Source organism: Bubalus kerabau, chromosome 5 (assembly GCF_029407905.1).
Source record: "Bubalus kerabau isolate K-KA32 ecotype Philippines breed swamp buffalo chromosome 5, PCC_UOA_SB_1v2, whole genome shotgun sequence".
Taxonomy (NCBI): Eukaryota; Metazoa; Chordata; class Mammalia; order Artiodactyla; family Bovidae; genus Bubalus; species Bubalus kerabau.
This window is the reverse complement of record NC_073628.1, coordinates 88,338,050-88,359,488: the sequence shown is the minus strand read 5'-3', so window position 1 is coordinate 88,359,488 and position 21,439 is coordinate 88,338,050. Positions and strand designations below refer to the sequence as shown.

At 37.7% G+C, this 21,439-nt stretch overlaps 1 protein-coding gene across 30 annotated transcripts in view; it reads left to right on the top strand.

The window, feature by feature from the left end:
- SDCCAG8 (SHH signaling and ciliogenesis regulator SDCCAG8) overlaps positions 1 to 21,439 on the top strand; it is a 243,024-nt gene that overhangs the window by 147,117 nt on the left and 74,468 nt on the right. For all 30 annotated transcript variants that reach the window (XM_055582141.1, XM_055582140.1, XM_055582139.1 and 27 more), the window contains exons 14-15: positions 16,759 to 16,886; positions 18,981 to 19,089. In XM_055582141.1, the coding sequence (XP_055438116.1) occupies positions 16,759 to 16,886; positions 18,981 to 19,089 (237 nt within the window). The remainder of the gene's footprint in view (positions 1 to 16,758; positions 16,887 to 18,980; positions 19,090 to 21,439) is intronic.

The window sequence follows — 21,439 nt, the reverse complement described above, 5'->3', positions numbered from 1 at the left end:
ATGTTAAAATAGATGCCGTTGGTTGCTTTTGTTGTTGTAAGTCTCTGTTCATTTTGTGAAGTCCGGTTTGATTGTTTCAGTCAGAATAATGCTCTCTGAAATATATGCTTGCCTGCCACAATCTGCAGGTTAATTTCTGTTGCTGAGATTGTCCTGATTTTCACTGACTTTCAGTGACCTGCCTTCAGGCAGACACCTGCAAACTAAGTATCATTTACAATCGGAACAGTTACAATGGAGCTAAGAGACTTTTAAACAGTTTTTCTTAGACTTATGAAAACGAAACCTTCTCTCTGCAAACTAAAGACATCTTGCTGATCATCTGTCTGGTCACATCATGCCTTCCATTTATGTGGGCCCATGTCTTCCACTCTTGTCCTTGAAAAGTTCCTATGTTACGTTATTGATAAAAAGATGCCAATAGAAGAGCAGCCTTGAGGAAGCAATCACCAGGAAAAACAGTGAAAATGCACAATTATTTGGGGATCTTAAAGATCTAGTAATTTACCCACAAAAGTTTCTGCATTCTTCTCACAAAGATTAAATACTCAGAGTAAATTCAGTGAGCACTGTGTTCACATTCCCTATCTCAGAGCCACCTGGATCAAATAGATTACATCTGATTAGGTCAAGGTATTTTGGGACACTGATTTTAGAGAAAATGTCTATGATCTATGACATGCTTTTGTCAGTGAAGAGAACTGAAATTTGATTAGCAGTTATAGAAGATGTTTGCTTACGTTTATATTGTTGGTAGAGATCAACACTTTTGGTCACTTTTGAGACTGGATGAGGCTATATAAAACTATCCATTTGAAGGGAAAATAGTGATTTCTTCTAATAAAAGGGAATTGATAACCTCTGTGATTTTTTAAAACCAACTCTAAAATGTACTTCTTTCTTCCAACTCATCAAGAAGTTTTCATCCAATAGATATTCCAATTAATCTAAAATCTTACATAAAATTGATTAGAAGCTATTTGCTTTCATTGTAATATACTGATTTTGCCAACTCTTCTATCATAGTGACTAAATACCTTTTGATAGTAATGTTACTAGCATGGTGCTGCTGTGTAAAATAATACCATAAAACTCACTTGAATTATGGAATTCAAATTGAAAAATAGTGAACAAAAACCGCAACAATTAGTGTCGTCATTTGATATTCATACTGCAAATCAATTTGCAAGCTCTTTATAGGTAGAACTAATAACTTTCCAGAAATATGTGAACTTAGTTCTACCTAGCAGAGTGTTTTACATCATAGGGGTCTGAAATTTTTTTTTGAATGAAGGGTAAGGGGTTGATTGCTGTTAAAGAGTCGTTCATTCAACATTTATTCATTTTAAAATATTTGCTTATTTATTTGGCTGTGCTGGGTCTTAGTTGCAGCACATGGGATCTTCAGCTGTGGCACGTGAACTCTTAATGGAGGCATGTGATCTCTAGTTCCCTGCCCAGGGATCGAACTCAGGCCCCCTGCACTGGGAGAGCAGAGTCTTAGATACTGGACCACCAGGGAAGGCCCTCATTGAAAACTTATTGAGTGCATATTCTATTACAGCTATAGAGGGAACATTTAAGCACTGTACAATTTTTAAATGAAAAGAGCATGGTTCTTCTTTACAGATATCCTACAACCTAGTGGACAAGGTTTATGTAACTACATACTCTGTGTGTGTGTGTGTGTGTGTGTGTGTGTGTGTGTGTGTGAAAGCTAGAAAACAGCATATTTGGATTTATGAACTGTCCTGAACCCAAGATCATCTTAAATGAATGAATTAATGAAACTACCCATGTAGGCCAATACTCATTATGTGAAACCTGAGATGTACAGAAGTTCAGTGACATGTCCAAGGTCAACAGTCATTTAGTGGAAGCTAGAAGTAGAATCTCCATTTCTTTGCTTCTAATCTAGTGTTTTTCCCTGCCTTCCACATACTACTCTTTTGTATTAATTGATAATATAGCTTGTCTGAATAAACACATTAAAATCTTTCTGTAGAAATCTCAGATGACCTGTGGCTGAAAGGAAAACTAATTTCCTCTGGGGCTCAAGCATATGATTACTGGTTCTTGAAACAAAAAAGCAAGGAGTTTTAGCTTACAAACAAAAATTACAGCTTCTTGGAACACTCCTCCTAGGAGTGGTGGTAAAGACAGCTCCCTGGACACACTGCTTAGATGAGCACATTACTCACATTAACTCAATCTCCATACAACCCTTCCAGGTTGATTCTGCCATGAGTCCCATTTTACAGATAAGAAAGCTGAGGTGTCTGCTGGATAATACCTTGACCAAGGTCACAGCACCACCAAGTGGTGGAGGTGGGATTCAAGCTTAGGCAGTTAGGCTCCAGAATAAGGTTTTATCCATTATGCTATTTGCCTCTGATGGTAGTGGGTGGTATGAAAATATTCCTTTTGGAAAGTTGAATGAAATAGGATTCCTGACAGTAGGGCTTCTCAGAGCCTTTAATATGCTAACACATAGTATGACTCTCTTTAGAAAGGAATTTGTTTTCTCTATTTCCCAAATTTATATGACTTAGGGAAACTTTTCTTTTAAATCTCCACATATCTCCCAGAAAACACAAAATAATCTAAATCACCTAGTAGCAGGACATCTGAGAATTATCACGTGGGAATTGTTTTCTTATCTCATCCGTGCCTCTGGAACTTCCCTCTCTGTCCCCACCTCCCACTCTCGTTCATGAAGAGAGCAGGGCGGTGGTAACTTTCACGTCAGGTGTAATCAGTGCTCTGAAATGGAAGTGAGAGGGGGGAGACGTCTTTGACCGTCACTTGAACAGTTAGCTGTGCCAGAGTCACATCATCGCAAGTCCTTCCATATTTGCTCTTCCAGCTTTGCCTTTATATATGTCAGCAGTTCTAGAAAATAAAATAAATTTGACAATTAAATAATTTGATGCCAATCAGCTAATTGAGTTGATGGAACTTTCAAAGCTTGACTCTTAGAATAAGATTTCATAGAGTAAAACATGATGGATACTTTTGGGTATAAATTATTTTAAGCAATTTTCTGCTAGGAATTATTGGCATATATTTAAAGTCTGGGACCCTAAGTCAAACACTGCGATAGATTTCATTCTCCCTCAGTTCTTGGCATACTGATATTCCTCCTTTCTGTGTGTATCCTTGCCCGTGTTCAGAAGAAAGGCAGCAAGCTCATGGGCAGTGCACTCTAAAAGTTGAGAAGTTTAGCACTCATAATGTGTTAACGTTTCTATAAATACACTTGAAAGTGCCTAGAATTCATAAATATTTCAAGTGAGATTTTCTATAAATAATGATCTTGTAATGATATTGATGATTGGAATTATGATTCTCATGAGGGCTTAACATGTGGTCCTGGCATTCCCACTCACTCTCCTTTCCGGGTTCTCAAATGGTATGTCTTCCAACAAATAAACCCCACCAGTGTCTGTAGAGATTTGAAACCATTCAGCGGCTTATTTGTATTTCACAAAATGGAGATAATGTTTTGCAATAAGTAAAAACTACAAGGCAACGGATAAACTCACCAGGCAGAAGGACAGTTTATTACACGGGTTGATAGCTTGACTGACTGACTAATACTCTTGATAGACTTTGAAACTGTTAGTTTCTTACTATGAACAAGTAAAGAATGAATGATATGAGGATTATTGCCGAAGATTCAGTAAAAAAATCTGTGAGAGAGCTGATCTTAGAGAGTCTGCTATTTCCCATTTAACAATTATACAAAGGCTATTAAATGATAAAGATTTTCCAATTATACACACATTAACTTATTAGTAGCCTCTAATCCATGTATATAACTGGACATTTTTCTATAATTTGCCAGCTTGGCTGTATGGAATAATTTTTAATATGCTTCATAATTTAATTTTAAATATGAATATGTATTTTGGGAGTTGCTTCAAACCAAATCTGATTTACAAAAAAAAATTTAGAAAGCTTATATTGCTTACATTTGTATAATACGGTGAGTACTTCAGCTTTAGCTCTTAGTTTTCTATCAGAGTTCTTCCTTGTTTCTCCTTTCAAGCAATGATGACTGGATGACACAAATCAACTTAACAAGATAAGAAAACGTTATTTATTTATTTTTTTAGAAAATGTTATTTTAATAATTTTTGCTTTTTATAAAAACTATGAGATTTTATATTTTCATGATATACTTAAAGCTAGTATGTGGTAACATGGTTGGTTTGATTTATGGAACATCAAAATTAAAAATGATGCTTTGCTTTAGGGAAGGAGGAAAGGAGTTTTGCTCAAATCAGCACACTTCAGTAGAAATACGGGAGCCACAAAATGCAAACCAGATATTTAAACTTTTCAAATAGTCATATTTTAAAAGAAACAGGGAAAGCTAATTTTAATAACAGTTTACTTAACCCAACGTACAAAATAGTATCAACATGTAACTAATATGAACTAACTAGCTATATCTTACTCTTTTTTATCCTTAATTCTGCACAGAGGTCCAGACTTCCAGCAGGTCTCTGTTCAAACTAGCCGCAGTTCAGGCGCTCAGGAGCCACGTGTGGCCCGGGGCTGCCGTCTGAGCCACTGTGGCCCTTGACCTTTTGTTCCTCGGTTTTCCTGGCTTTCCCACAATGCCCACTGTAGATGGCAGTGAACCCTAGAGTCTGTTGCTACAATAATCGGAATCATTCTGTAAAGTGAGAAAATCATGTCAGCTTTTCAAAAAAACAATTGAAACCAGTAGCCAGGACTAACTCTTTCTGAAGAACTGTCACTTTGAGGGGAGGAGGAAGATAGGGAAAGCAGCTGAACGATAGCTGCACGAGCAGCGCGTTCCAATGACTTCTTCCCTATCTTACTGTCCCCTCTTTACCTTTGCATGTGAAGAGCTGTGGAAATTAAACTTGACAAACGATTCGATGCCAGCCCATTATGTGAATTTAGGCACCTTTCAAATGGTCATCTGGGCTGGACGTTGCTGGTCATTTTATGTAGACTGCCTCACATGTTCTGATACTGTCATCTTATTAAATGATGGACGAGCCTTAGGCTGAAACTCCACTCTGGTGTCACACAGCTAGTGCATGGTAGAGCCAGGGTTCAAGTCTAGACACTATATGTCCAAAGTCCAAGCTCATATCCACTGTACCACCTCCCTCTCTGTGGGTTTTATCAGTAAATTGAGGAAATTTTTTATTCTTTCCCCAATGTTTTTTGTCTTTGAGGTAATCGTATTGATTGTTACACTGAGGAGTCATCTTTTAGGAAATAATGATGATAATAGGGCTTCCCTGGTGGCTTAGATAGTAAAGAATCTGCCTGCCAATGCAGGAGAGCTGGGTTCAGTCCCTGGGTTGAGAAGATCCTGTGGAGAAGGGAATGGCGATCCACTCCAGTATTCTTGCCTGGAGAATCCCATGGACAGAGGAGCCTGGCAGGCTACAGTCCCTGGAGTCACAAGGAGTCAGATAATAATAATGGCACTAATTGATATTTTTGAACATTTAACAATGTGTCGGTGCTATGCTAAGTATATTTTACATACAGTGTCTTTCCTAGTCTTATAAGGAGAGGTGCTGTTACTAACCCCATTTCACATTCAAGAAAACTGAATGATAGCGTAATCCCTCACTTAGGGCACATGGCTAGTAAGTGAAGGTACTGAGACTCCGATGCCAAGTTTGGCTGACACCAAAGTCTGCTCCCTCATCCCTACTTAAAAAGAATAACAGCCAACCCAGCCCTGCTGGCAGTGAAGTTTATGTACTAAGGGGTATAAAGGTCAAAAGTGAAACATTGTTTTAAGATATATTTTAGGATTTTAGTTGCTTATGTCCCAGGGTACAAATTATGTTCTCAGGGTACAAATTCTGCTGGTTTGGGTAGGCTCAAGACAGGCTGCCTCCTAGAAATGAATTTGAATATAGATTTAGAATAAAGGTAAAAGCAGGTTTTCAGAAATAGAAAAGGCAGTTCTGTTACTATAGGAATGATGAAGATGATGGCTTAGAAATGGCTTGAGGAAGAAGAAAACCCAACAAACACTTTATGTTACTGAAGCAGAGGAAACCATTAAGGAGTAGATAAGAACAGTTGTAAACAAGTGTTATGAACCAAATAGAAATAATATTAAATCACAAAATCACTGAAAAGAAAAATGTTTTGATGAGGAAAATGACCTAATTACTATGACAAGAACAATGATTTTCTTATTGAGAAGAGTGAGAATTATACTGGAGTAAGAATCTGAAAACTTGGGTCAGTTTCTTTCTTCTATAAGTGCAGTATTTTTCAGCTCCAGAGCTTTGTGTAACAATGGAGAGGTTTTAGAGCTCTCAGTCAAACTTTAAAAATGAACTGCGTTTTTGTTACCAAGCCAAGGTCAGTCAGTAGATCACAATCCTTATTTCTGTGTACAAACATACTGGGTGTTTGACCAAAGGCCACCGTGTTAGAAAAATGAAAATCCTGCTGTTTTTATTACAGAACTCCCCCACTTCCTCAAGCGTAGACTTCTGGTAAATTCAGCCATTTGACACATAGCCATAAACTGAGATATAAATTTAAAAGCACTTCTAAGAAGCAAGTAACTATCACAAAGCCCTCGTAGTCTTCTGTGTAGGATCAGTGGAACTATCTTAAGCATCAGTTTTATATGTTAAAATTTTGAAACATAACAAAAAGCAAGGCAGCATTCATAGCAAACCAACCAGTAAAAAAAAAAAAAATTATAAGAAGCAGATCAGTGCTTCTGTATACTTTCTGCTTCCTTAGAATAGCATCTGAGACCTTCCATGCAACAAATAGTATTCAGTGCCTGCTATTTCCAGTCTCTGTGTTAGGCACCTGAAGATTCAGCACCAAACAGTGGTTCCTAGGAGCCTCCGAGCAGAGGGAATGTTGCAGCAAGCAGGCATGAACCTTGATTATGGAGAGTTTGTTATATTTGGTGTAGTTTGCTTAAGGAAGCAGAGATGTAATATATTTTAGACATATTTCTACTGCAATGGTCAGAATTCTGTGGGTCTAATACCTGGAAAATTCTCTCTTATGTAACACTGCCAATATTCCAGATAAATGAAGTATTACTCTATTAGGCTTGAGAAATGACATTATGAAATATATTTAATATTTGTGACTCTTGCTATTATATTTCTGAATAAATTTAATAGACACAGAGTAACCAACATGTTCCCCATTTAAAAATGGTTCCTGAAAATTAATTCAAAAACATTTTCACAATAGAATAGAAACTATCTTCCATCAGTTGTTCTACAATTTGACAGTGATGCATATCCATTGACAGGTTACATAAATACAATTATAATATAGATTGATCCTTCTGATATCTAATTTGAAGTTACTCATCAGAAGAATTAATTATTGGGAATATGTAGATAAACTGATATTTTTCAGGGAGGAAAGGCAAGAGTGGACCAATGCAATCAGTTTACACAGAAAAGCCAGAGATGGAAATGTGAACATTTTAACAGTATGAAAATGCAAAAGGAAAATCATGGTCTAAATTCTTCCATGCAATAGTGTATTTGTTCTTATTCTTTAGTCTTTATAACTGGGCCCTTGGTATTGTAAAACAGAGCATAGGAGGGCCTGACATTTTCCCAGGAACTTTGATCAGTGCAAGCACTTAATGCATTTGAGACCTCTATGCTACTCAAAAAATGTCAAGGCTGAAAATCCCACAGTGTGCATTTGAGGGCTGTTCAGTCTCTTTATCCACCTATGATATCTACTATATCTAAGAAACCATTACAGGAATTGCTCTTGCTATTGCTGTAGTAATAAGTGCTCTCCCTGCTTCTAATGTTGTCCCTTCCCCATCTGTTCCCCACACTGCCGCCAGAGTGATCTTTCTAAAGCTTGAGTGTGATCACAACACTCCCCTGCTTAAAACCCTACATTGGCTCCCTATTTCCCTGAGGATGGAGTCCTTAAAAATAGCTTCATGTTCTGGCTCCTGCCTACATCTCCAGTCTCATCTTCCTTCAGTCTCCCCTCCACCAACTGCTCGCTTCTACCCCACAGCCCATATATTCCACCCTCCACTTGTGCCAGAACTGTTTGCAGTTTTCCAAAGGCACCTGATCCTCTCTCTCTCGTCCCTGGGCCTTTGCACCAGTTGTCCACTTCACTTGTAACAAGATCCCTGTCTTTCTTTATATGGCTAATTGTTACTCATTTTAAGCCTCTAACATTTTAAGCTTCCTGAAATCTTTCCTCACTGTGCCTAGCCACTCCCCAACTCCAGTCCTATCCACTGTAGGATAGCAGGAATTTAGCCCCCTTTTATTATTTACCTTACTATTTTAGTTGGTAAAGAATCTGCCTGAAAGGCAGGAGACCCAGGTTCGATTCCTGAGTTGGGAAGATCTCTTGGAGAAGAAAATGGCAACCCACTCCAGTATTCTTGCCTGAAGAATCCCATGGACAGAGGAGCCTGGCAGGCCACAGTTCATGGGGTCGTACACGACTTGGCAACTAAACCAACACCACCACCACCATTTTAGTTGCTGTTTCTTGTTTGTGTTCTTCACTAGACTGTGAACTCTTTGAAGGGATGGTCGTGGTCTGTATCTTGTATACTGATGCACCCCCACACTTTTGTGCCTGGCACAAAAGTAGTTATTTAAGTATTTGTTGAATACTCCTCATGTAGGGCAATGCCATGGAATGGAAAGGACACCAAACTTACTGCTAGCTCTGTGGTGTTGAGCAAATCTCTTAATTATCTGAGCTTGAGATACTTCATCTGTCAAACAACGATATCTGCTCCATCACCTTGCCTTAGAGAATTATTATGAAGAATAAAGAAGTCAATGCGTCAGACTCTGCTTTGTAAAACAGAAAGCACAGACACTGGAAGATGATGAGATGGTCAGAGTCTGTGGTTTTGTCTTAAGTAAATGTGAATGATACGGAAGGTGTAATAGAAGCAGGCAATACTGAGTCTACCATACCCTCCTTGGCCTTGAAGTTTAGAGTTTTCAAATTGTTTTGGAGAGACTGAAAGAGAATATTTTTGGACGCAAAAATATTTTTAGGAAAGTTTCTGTTAATTATTTCCTTCCTCTTGTGTTTCTTCCTTTGAAAGAAATTGACCTCTTTTGTTTCTGCTTCCTTTCCTAGAAGTAACTCATGCTCTGATCTGATAATTCATCTTTCAATATTGTACTTAAAATTGTGATATACTTTGCAGTGAAGAAAATATAAATAATTTTCTCTCAGAAACATGCATGATGCATATTTGAGGAAGTAGGGATTGGGGCTTCCCAGGTGGTGCAAGTAGTAAAGAACCCGCTTGCCAATTCAGGAGATAAAGGAGATACAGGTTCAGTCCCTGGGTTGGGAAGATCCCCTGAAGGAGGGCATGGCAACCCACTCCAGTATTCTTGCCTGGAGAATCCATGGGCAGAGGAGCCTGGTGGGCTACAGTCCATAGAGTGGCAAAGAGTCAGACACAACTGAAATGACTGAGCACAACATAGGAAATAGGGATTACTGAATCCTAGTCCTTTTGCATCAGAGAAGGCAATGGCACCCCACTCCAGTACTCTTGCCTGGAAAATCCCATGGATGGAGGAGCCTAGTAGGCTGCGGTCCATGGGGTCGCAAAGAGTCGGACTCGACTGAGGGACTTCACTTTCACTTTTCACTTTCATACATTGGAGAAGGAAATGGCAACCCACTCCAGTGTTCTTGCCTGGAGAATCCCAGGGACGGGGGAGCCTGGTGGGCTGTCATTTATGGGGTCTCACAGAGTCAGACACAACTGAAGTGACTTAGCAGCAGCAGCAGCAGTCCTTTTGCATTTTCCTTTCCCTATTTTTTCTATACCAGGATTTCTCCATTTGCTCCAGTGTGAGAACATAGTCCTTGTTAGTGGTAAACAGGTAAAGGATTTTGGTTCTTCACAAAAATGGAAGATATCAGGCTGTCTACTAATTTTACTGTTGTTTTTATTGTTATTGTCAATCACAATAACAAAACCAAATTAAATGATTGGCTAAAATAGGGATTATTTTATCCCATTTTCTTCTTCTAATCAATAGACAGGAGGATCCTTAAACCCTTAAGGATACTTAGTATTTTATACTCCTTAATAGTTGTTCATTCATTCATTCACTCATTAATCATTCATCAAATATTTGTTCTATACAACTGTATTCCACACACTATTCTAGGCTCTTGGTATAAATTAGTGAGCAAAACAAAGGTCTCTATTCTTCAGGTACTTACATTCCAATTAAGATGTACATGTCTTATCTATCCTAGAAGTCTGTGACCAATTTGAGGCAAGAGATGTATTTATGTGCTTTTAATATTTTTGCACAGGTCAGTTTATTTCTTTAAGGAGGATACAACTAATTGATGGTGTCATTGTAGGAAGAAGTGATCCAGTCGCATGTGGGGCAAATGGAAAAGGAGAAGGAGAACTACCTTGGAACTGGGCTATTAAGATGGATGTACTGTGGGTATTAAAAGACACACACAAATATATGGATAATTGAAGTAAGACTCTTGTCACCCTTTATCTCATTTCTCTGCATTGCTGACAGAGTCAGATACTAAAACTTAGAGATTCATATGTGCACTCTAGATGTAGTTAGGCCTGAATTTCCTGGATGTGTCCCTTAGTAACTGGGTGACTGTGAAAAAATTTTACACCCTCTCCAGGCCTCAATTTCCTCATTTATAAAGTGAGGATAATAAGAGAACCTACCTCTTAGAGTTGTGTGAGATTAATAAAAGAATGCATAAAGAACTTAGCTTATGCTAAATATTAATAAATAACATGTTACTAAAATTATTATTAACCTTTAAAGATAGACTTTTTCCTGTCCTATTTCCATGAAGAATCTTCAGATTTAAAGAATTAGGTTACTTGTTCATGGTCACATAGGTAATAAGGAGGTAGTAAGGATACTGTACTATACTTGGACCCTCTAGCTCTGTGAGTTTTCTGCTGTACTCCTTTGCCTCTTAAGATGTGATTTTCCCAGAATACAGAGAATCAATTGAAAAATGGTGTGTATGCTTTTTAAAAAAAAAAAAAAGAAAGAAACATTAATAGGTAGATACCACTGTATATAAAATAAATAAAAAACAAAGATTTACTGTATCACACAGGAAACTATATTCAATATGTTGTAGTGACTTATAATGGAAAAGAACCTGAATCACTTAGCTGTACCCCTGAAACTAACACAATATCATAAATCAGCTATTGTTCAATTTTTTAGATAAAGCAAAACTATAAGGAAATATTTAATTTTAGTTACTCATAGATTTGCTTTCCATAGTAGATTCGCAGCTTTGAAAGCACTTTCTGTGTATACAAAGTTCAAGGAAATGAATATGTTGAAGATAATGGATTCCAAGTTTCTTGCTATTGAGAAGAATGTTACACTTAGAGAAAGAGGGAAAACTAGGTTCTGTCTATGTTACTGGATTGGAATTAGAGACATCAATTTGAATGTGTTATGTTTATATTCATATAAAGGCCCATAGACAAATATTCATATCTATACATTTATATGTACTTTCATATTCATATACTGGCTCCGTCTACTAAGGTGACCTAGAAGCCAAGACTTGTCAGTAGCAATGATCACCACCTAGTGACACATCTTGGATTCTCCACTAAAAGGCACAAGAGCTCCTTGAGCGAATGCTGATTCCAAGACTGGTAAAGGACAGTACAAGATGAACCTGGAACATCTTATGGAATAGAAAGCCAACAAGTGCACAAGAATAAGATAATATCATATTATTAAAAGAGGCCCCGGTAGAAGTGTTTACACAGAAAATTGGTAAGCACTGCAAATGAGGGATGTCCCCACCCCGAATCAGTTAACATTTTACAGGACACCAATAACATCAACCAAGTGATCAAAGATGATATCACCATTATCGGGACAAAAGGACATCATGTATCTTAGCTCCCTGCTGCTGCTGCTGCTGCTGCTGCTGCTAAGTCGCTTCAGTTGTGTCTCACTCTGTGCGACCCCATAGACGGCAGCCCACCAGGCTCCCCCGTCCCTGGGATTCTCCAGGCAAGAACACTGGAGTGGGTTGCCAGTTCCTTCTCCAATGCATGAAAGTGAAAAGAGAAAGTGAAGTCGCTCAATCGTGTCCGACTCTTAGCGACCCCATGGACTGCAGCCCACCAGGCTCCTCCGTCCATGGGATTTTCCAGGCAAGAGTACTGGAGTGGGGTGCCATTGCCTTCTCCCTGCTACTTCTGTCTATAAGTCCATCATGGCTCTCATCTAATAAGCATGTTGTAAGTAAATAGTCTCATACATTTTATTATACAAATATGCTACTGTTACGAAGCTATGTTTTACTCTAAAAGGGAAAAACACCTTTTAACCAAAAAGGGTTATATGTCTGATACTAGAATTCCAGTCACTCATAGAAAGATGAGTATAAACATGGCAGACAGGACTGGGGCCCCAAACCACTGCCACCTTCTCCTCAGGTTATTCCTAAGGCTTTCATGATTTCTGACCCACACTCACCGGTGAACTGTAGGATCATCAGAAGCGTTTAGTCCTTTAATGCAACTAGTGAAATTTTTTTTAAAATCTATCTAATAAATCATCTTTGTAACATGGATTTTTTAAAAATAGCAACATTTAAAATAAACAATATGGAAAAGCTGTGGATTAGAAACATAACGTTAGTTCTTCAATTCCATTTTATTCAATCCATTTTTTTTAATGGGATAGCACATGACATTTTGAGAAGATATAATCGACCAGAATTATAACTGTAAAAAGGGAGTGCCTAAACCTCTGTGTATACTTAGTCATATTTGAGACTCCAGAGTACCGCTCCCTCCTTTTATTAATAACTCAATTCTTATCAAGTAAGCATCGACATGACCCGCACAGGCATGTGCTGTCACAGGTGATGTGGATAATTTGCAGAAAAATGTGGATGTTCCAATTCTAGTACATTTGCTCCTTTTTAAAGTCAGCTCTATTGAGGTAAATTTAAATATAATAAAAATCACCAATTTGAAGTTTGCAATTAAATGTGTTTTGACAAATGTGCACAGTTATGGAACCATCATAACCATGATAGAGAACATTTCTGTCAACCCCCACAATTCCCTTATGCCCATCCCCTACCTCCAGGTCCTTGAAACACTCATCAGTCACACTATAGATTAATTTGCTGGAATTTCATGTAAATGAAATCATAAAATATGCCTTTTGTGCCTCTTTGAGCATACTGTCTTTGAGATTCACCCAGGTGTTATATGTAACCTTTTATTACTATTTTATTACTACCACTCCTAGTATTCCATTGTAAAGCTATATCACAGTTTATCTATTAAGAAGTTCCTGGACATTTAGGTTATTTCTAGGTTTTAGTTATTATGAATAAATCTTTCAGCATTATTTTAATAATAACTAAGAAATTCTGCTCTACTGCCATTGCTTTTATTCCAATTTGTAAAATATGTCTAACTATTAAGTTTGGTTAAATGAGATTATCAGTATTTTGAGTGAGGACTGAATGAAAACCAGTAGGGGAGGACTGGCCTAGCTATCTTTCATGAGGCTCTCACACCCAGCTGGGATTGACCTCTTTCAATGCTTTGATAGTTTTATTCCCTAGTACCTTTTTTATGGTGTATTTCCCCTTTTATTCTGGCCATTTTGAATTTCCTATTAGTGTAAGGACTATGCCATATTTACCTATCATCATTTGACCTGTGCCTAGCAGAATGTCTTTCACATAATAGAGTTATGTTAAATATTAAATGAATTGTTTTGGATTCTTCTCTGATCACGTCCTTGAATGCCCAGCTAACTTCTAATAATTCTTTCAACCCACTATTGCATTACGTAAATCAAAATATATCAAATCCCACCTCGGCCTTTATAGAATTTATAGTAACCTTTGAGCAGATTTCTAACACTTTATGGCCCTCTTCTTTTCCCCAACTATAATGTGAAAGGGTTTGATTAAACAACTTTGAGATTCCTTCGCATTTCTAACATTTTAAAGTTGTATTTAAAAAAAAGAAAAGAAAAAACCTGCAGGGAAAGGGGGCAACATGGAAAGGAGTATGCAAAGAAGGTAAGAAAGCAGGAATATGCCATTTTTTTAATGTAATTGAAAGTAAAATGTGTAATTTCTTAAAAAGAGTAAAAGTTGGAGACAGAGTCAAGAAACAAAAGTTGATGTGTAACAAACTGTTGGTAGAGCATCCTTTTAAATTGTTCTATGAGGAGAACTACAATAAGACAGTGATTCTTTTCTCTAGGAGATCAATAATCAGGTAACTCCTCATTCTGAAAATGACTGGTGAGATTGACAACTCCTTTGTGTAAGTGAACCATAAGCCCCAGTCTACAAATGGCAGTCCCAGTTATGACTGCCTTAGTATAATTTATTATTAATTACTAATTAATATAATAATTAATAACCTTTTTTACTACCCGTTTTGCTCTCCAGTGGGTATTGGTTTTGAACACTGCATTTTTTGGTCACCCAGTATTGGGAGTTTCAGAATCCTAAGTCTCTGTCTTGGGGATGGTTGCTCAATGAAAGAATCCAAGGTGCCCTTTTTAAGCTGACTCTTTGAGCAGCAGCATCTCCAGCTGGCAACACCATTAGACATCCTCTTCTGTACTCTTCTCTCTCTCTCTCTTTTAACATGTTTGGAAAGTTTTTGCCTCAACATGTAAGACCTGAGCAGATTCTGCAGCTTCACTTAAAGACTGCAGCCTTCTTTCCCCTATGGCAAGTATGTAAGAACATCCATTCATTAATTGTTCACTGCCCACTTCCTATATGCCACATACTGAACTGGGCTCAGAGTGTGTATAGACAATAGGACAAAAAGAGACAGACAAGTAAACCAACAACCAAACTGTGACAAATGTTATCTTAGTAGGATGCATATGTACACAGGGCTTCCCAGGTGGCTCAATAGTCAAGAATTCACCTGCCACGGTAGGAGACATGGATTCTATCCCTGGGTCAGGAAGCTCCCCTAGAGGAGGAAATGCCATTCCACTCCTATATTCCTGCCTGGGAAATCCCATGGACAGAGGAGCCTGGCAGGCTACAGTCCATGGGATCGCAAAGAGTTGGATGTGACACTGAGTGACTAACACTTTCACTTTCTTTCATACTGATGTCACCTTGGGGAAAGAATAGTTAATTTAGAAGGGGGAGAAGAGGAGGGGAATATTGAGCAGGTCCTAAAGGAGTAGCTAGCATACATTGGACAAGGATGACAGGAGTTGGTGGAGGGCAGAGAAGGGTGAGAGGGGTGTGGAGATATCCCAGCAAAACATAGAGACATGCAGTTTTCCATGGCCAAAAAATATGTGGTATGACTGGAGAGGCAAAAAGTGGCCTAGCCCGACTCCACTTGCTGCAATATGCCAGTTTGGAACTGAGTATGAGGCAAGACCTTGGAGCCGGTCCAAGGGGTGTTGTTATTAAAAGTACCAGAAGGGACCTTATTTCACATTTAGCGTGGCCCCCCATGATCCATTTGAGTGAGGTGTGGGTGTATTTTCATTCCGGAATTTTATACTACAACATTACCACATGCATTGACCGATTTCAATACAGACTTTCCTTATGTTGCTTTATAATTAGAAGCCAGTGATTTGAAGTTCCACAGCGGTACATAGACTAGTAGTGATAGGTTTATGGGATTGTTTATTTTTAGTTTGGCAAAGGCGAGACAGTAAATCTCTCAATTAGTAAACTAAAGCAGCATGGATGAGAAATGCCCACAAGGAGGTTAGGAGTTAGAAATAACTAAGCCAGTTAATGGAAGGAAACTTTCATATCACCTACCCATATTTAGAGTATGAAGAACCCACCTAATGTGTGTGTTTGCATGAGCATGTGTGTTGTGTGTATGTTTTGTGTGTGTGTGTGTGTGTACGCTTGCACACAGTGTCAGTATCCACAGTGGTGCCAGAGATGAGGTCCTTTGCATTCTTCAGGTTCTGTTTAGGAAGTTTCTCTCTTTAGGAGTCACTGTGATTGGTACAGACCTATCCACTGGTCAATATCCAATCACAGTGGGATGAGCTCTCGTCTTTGACTACAGAAGCTTCTCATCCTGCAATTCTTTCAGTGTGACCCAAAAGGGATTTTATTATGAAGTTCTGGGAGACATTTTTCATTTTCATATTTATATTCACATTACATGGCCTAATGTGTGAAAATATTTAATGAAAGCATGCATTTCTGCCTCTAGATAGAACCTCCTACATTATATTTGAGATTCCATATTAAGTTTGGGAGGAAAAGCAGAGGTGATCCACAAAGCTTAGTTTCAAGAATTTAAGTTTTGGGGTGTATTGAGTCACACTGTATTGATCCTATAACTTCAGGATCTTTAGGAAATATTGACCATTCAGGAGAAAAAAGATTAACTGGCAACCAACAACAATGAGAATGTTATAGAAAATAATGTTTGTGTTTTAAAGTTATAAAACACCATTAATTCAGTTGTCATGATATTTTGATTTTTAAAGTTGTTTATAAGGTAAGTCCATTTGGATTTATGGCAGGTATTAAACATTGCTCAAAAGGGCCTTTGAACTCTCCCCTGAAAATTGGGAGTCTGTGGAAAGATTGTTGTCTGCTTATGCTAACAGTTTACTCCATATCAGCTCTCTGAGGTCTGTAGGGGAAATGATGGGGGTTAGTGCATCTGTAGATTAAATTTCTGTCTGTCTCCTCTCTGCCTTGTAGACTGGAAAAAGATAGCATTCAGCAGAGCTTTAGCAATGAAGCAAAGGCCCAAGCCCTTCAGGCCCAGCAAAGAGAGCAGGAGCTGACACAGAAGATACAGCAAATGGAAGCCCAGCATGACAAAACTGGTAGGTGGTAGGGAAAGATTAGAGCCTGGGCACTTGCTCACAAGCCAGGCCCACGCCTTACTGTGAAATGACATCAGGAACACCTGTAACCTTTGGCTGGCCGAAGGGAGCAGATGCTAACTACACCGGAGATTCCGAATTACATATTAGTTAGCGTTTAAAAGAGAAAATGGAAAGTATTGCCCACTGTCTGTTGATTTCAGAGTGCTGCTCTCACATCTGTTGCACCATCTGGATTATGAGTTTATTTACCTGTGTTCAAGAAACGTAAAGCTGAGAGAGACCACAACAAAGTAGAAAAACAAAGGGCTTGTTTTTGGCTGGGTTTTCAGGCACACATGTTATATAAAGAAAATAGCATCAGAAGCTCTGCGGGAAATGCTCTGAGCTTACAGTTAGAGTCTCCTGAATAGCACTGAACAGTTCCCACAGTACACACATTATAGCTACTCTAAAAGCCTAATGAGTTTGCTTCAGCATCCAAACTGGAGAAAAGCTTTAGCCATTAATCGGTTCTTAATTCACTGTCGCAGCTGGATGTAATTCAGTGGCTCCAAATTGATATGTTCCTTTATTTAATCTTTGCAGCTTCGAACATTTTTAGCATTTGTATGATTATCCCACCTCCCCCAACCCAGTCTAAAGTGATGTTTAATCCTTTGCATTCTTCAAGTTCTCACAACTGCTGTTAAAATTCACTAATACAAGGCATTGACCACAGCTGGCAGCTTGGCTAAAAATTGCCATCTTTCATCACATTGGCGCTATTCTGCAGGCTGAGTTGGCCAGTAACTCTTTACCTTTAATTTGAAAGTAAAATGCACTTTGAAAATAGGCAGTTTGATTTGTTCAGTCGGAGCATTCTGTAGTTCCTTTCACTTTTGAGTTGTGTGTTCACAGACAGTGTTAGTCAAAACAAGACAGTGTCAGTCATTATAATTCCACACCACATACTCCAAGCTGATTGTACTATTAAAACGAAAGTTTAATTGATCCTGTCTCTTCCAGAAAAATGTTGCTTAATTTTTAGTGTCTTGATTTATTTTGCTTTGTATGCTATATGCTTTTTTGCCAGTCACTATCGAAAACTGAAGAAGAAAGAAAGGGCCTATTAAACATTTCACCTAAAGATAATTTTCATGTGATTTAATATACACTATATTTGATAACATGGTAAAAAAAAAAGTGTTACATATAAGTGAAAAATTGCTAACATAAAATTCATTAAATTATTTATTTGCTAATAGACAGGCAAATGTCATATTGATCTTCATAATTCACCCATCACTTTCAGTAGAGATTTTCTTCTCACAGTGTTTGGCCAGAAGAAATGAAAATTTACCAGGCTTACTAGTTGTTTTTCCACTAAAAACAAAAGGAGGAAATTATAGGATAAATTATTGTTTGCCCCCACTACTAGGAGGATCCTGGTGATCAAGGAGTCTTCAGCAGTATCTCTGAATACTAGATAAGAGTATTAACTGAGCCACCATAAGAATACGTCCTCGTATTTTGTCCAAAAATACATACTCTCTTCAGTTTCTTTGCTCAGATCTGTGCTGAAGCTCACACTGTTGATGAAAATATAAGGAAAATTATGTATTTTTCTTTTATAAACAGAGAAGTATATGCAAGGCGGGGGTAGTGAAATATATCAGCAAATATGAAACATAAAGCATGAATTACAGTATAGAAAGACTTCCTCAATTATTTTAGTTTCGAATTATCTGATTGTGATAAATTTGACATTCTGTTTAGAATAAAATTTTCAAAAGAAGAGTATACTGAAAATTACAAAGATAAAATCTATGACTCCACTTGAGGTATTTGACAGTTATTTGCATGTTAAAATTTACACAAAGCTGGTATGATCAGAAAAGTTTCTGGTGTGTAATTATTAGGAAAATAAATGTCTCACAAGATTAAGTGTCTTGCCAGATGAGCATCCCTTTGATCTAGGACCCTAAAAGTGATCTAGCGTCTTACAGGAAACATGTGGTAGTCAGTCTTATTGCTTTTACCACTATGCATTGCACTGCAGAGCTACAACCATAAACACCTGATGTTTACAGGAGGGTTTATTGTTATTTCTAGAAAATGAACAGTATTCATTGCTGACCTCCCAGAATTCGTTTTTGACAAAGTTGAAGGAAGAGTGCTGCTTGTTAGCCAAAAAACTGGAACAAATCTCTCAGAAAAGCAGGTGGGTAATATTATTTATGCAGTACTTTCAGAGCACTGTTTATGTGAATGCTGTAATTTTTTTTCCTAAAAGACAGCATTTCCACTGTTTTATAGTCTAATGTCAAAATTAGATAGGTATTGACATATTCTCTGTAAAAAACATTTTCTATGAAAATTTTCTTTATTGTCCATATAGACACCTCAGTGTTTTTTCATGATTACGTATACATACTATTATTTGACCTTTTTAATGTTCAGAATTGAAAACTATAAAATGTTAGAACGCAAGGGTCAAAATGGCAATTATTCTAATAAAACATACAGGTGGGTCAAGCAGTTCTAAAGTCTTATTTTAATATAGTCAACATGTTTTAGTCTATTATAGTTCTCCATGAACACATAAAAGCTATCTTTAAGTCAAATGATAATAAATAAAATATGTATGTATAAAAATTAAAGTAGATGACACTTTGAAATAAACCAAAACCATCTTTTCTCCTAAAATTGTTTTATTTTAATAGAACAGCCATCGTTCATTTTATAGGTATATGCTCTTTTATAAATCCATTGACTGAGATCTTAGTGAATTTCTTCTGTACATTGTTCAATCATATTATCACAATAAATGAATTATTTCTATTCTAAATTCTAAGAAGCCTGAGTTCTCATCTTAGCTCTGACAGTAACTGTACAATCTTGGACAAATTTATTTGGCCTGTTTGAACTGTGGTTTCCTCTTGCAAATGAATGATGTTGAACAGAATCGCTTTAACTTGAACTCAAAAGAAATCATTCACTTAACTAGCTAAAGTATCAGTTACAATATAACCTAATGGGAAAATAGTATATCTTCTCTTTTATATTGTTTTGAAACTCATTTATATTATCAAACAGCGAGCAGTAGGGCTCAGCAAACCAACTACTGGCTTAGGTATGTCATTCAGAACGAATTTCTAGGAGGATCAGAGTGTATCTAATCACTCTGAGCCCTGTCTTGGGTTCCTGCATCAATAATCTGGCCTAGCTTGTGGAATCCCCATCCCTGAATCTTTTGGAAAATCAGAGCACTTATGAATCCAATTCATTCTGCTCACAGGAAGGCAGAAACTCGTATAACCACCCAGAATGTGCTCTGAGCATGCACCTTCTTAGCGAATACTAATTAGATATCTTATTTGGGAAGAGAAAAGGCTCAGAGTGCCAAAATACCCAATATTTCCAGGAAATTTGACAAGGAAACCCAAATAATTTTGCCCTGGAGGAGACCCTCATATCAACAGGAAGTATTCTAACTAGAAATATTTGATTTGCTTCACATAGATACAAACATATTAATAATTTAAGAAAAAATTGGGCCTTAAAAGATTGTGTTATCTTAAGATTGCTTTGGGATTGATTACTGATTAATTATCTTGTTGTCTAATTCAGGTATATAAAAGAGAAAGAGAAGCTATATGCTTGCTTTATATTATTTAATTCTCACAACAGCTTAAGACATGAATTATCTTCTTTTATGGATGAGGAAACCAATACTCAGAGCATTTAAATAGCTAATAAGTAGGCACACTAAAATTCTAACTTAGATATTTCTGGTTCCAAAGCCTACGTATGACGTTTCATAAGAATGATATCTTGCATCCACCACAAAAGAAAATCCAGACCAAAGTAATTATGATGGGAAAGTTTAGGAGGGAAAAATTAATCTTTAAATTTTCGTGGAGCATACTTGCGTACGTGAGGGTTAACTGTGAGCCTGGGTTAACCTGTGCTGTGTGCGCTAAGGCCTTCTTTTTCCTGCTCTAGGTCTATCAGTTTACCCTGGTCTAGTGAACTTGAACCTCAGCCTCTCTTCTCTTCAGCTCCTCTCACTTCTGAGTCTAGCTCCTGACCACTACTTTGTAAATTGAACATATTCCTTTATGTCTGATACAGAGCTGGTGCTGTGCTGTGCTTAGTCGCTCAGTCATGTCTGACTCAGGCTCCTCTGTCCATGGGGATTCTCCAGGCAAGAGTACTGGATTGAGTTGCTGTGTCCTCCTCCAGGGGATAATCCCAGCCCAGGGATCAAACCCAGGTCTCCTGCATTGCACGTGGATTCTTTACCATCTGACCTGGTACCCAGTACATATTGAATGATTGAATGAATGAAACAAACAAGCATGGTGTTACCCTTTGTATCATGATCTGACTCTGGTTCCACACTATTTCTTTGTTGATGATGGGCAGTGTGCGGTAAAAAAACACTTCAGAATTCAGAAAGAATAAGGTTTGAATCTTGCTTTGCCACCTAGCTTCATAACCTTGGGTCCCTGGCTTAATTTCTCCAAACCTCAGCTTCTCCATTTGTAAAACCCTTTTAAAAACTATGA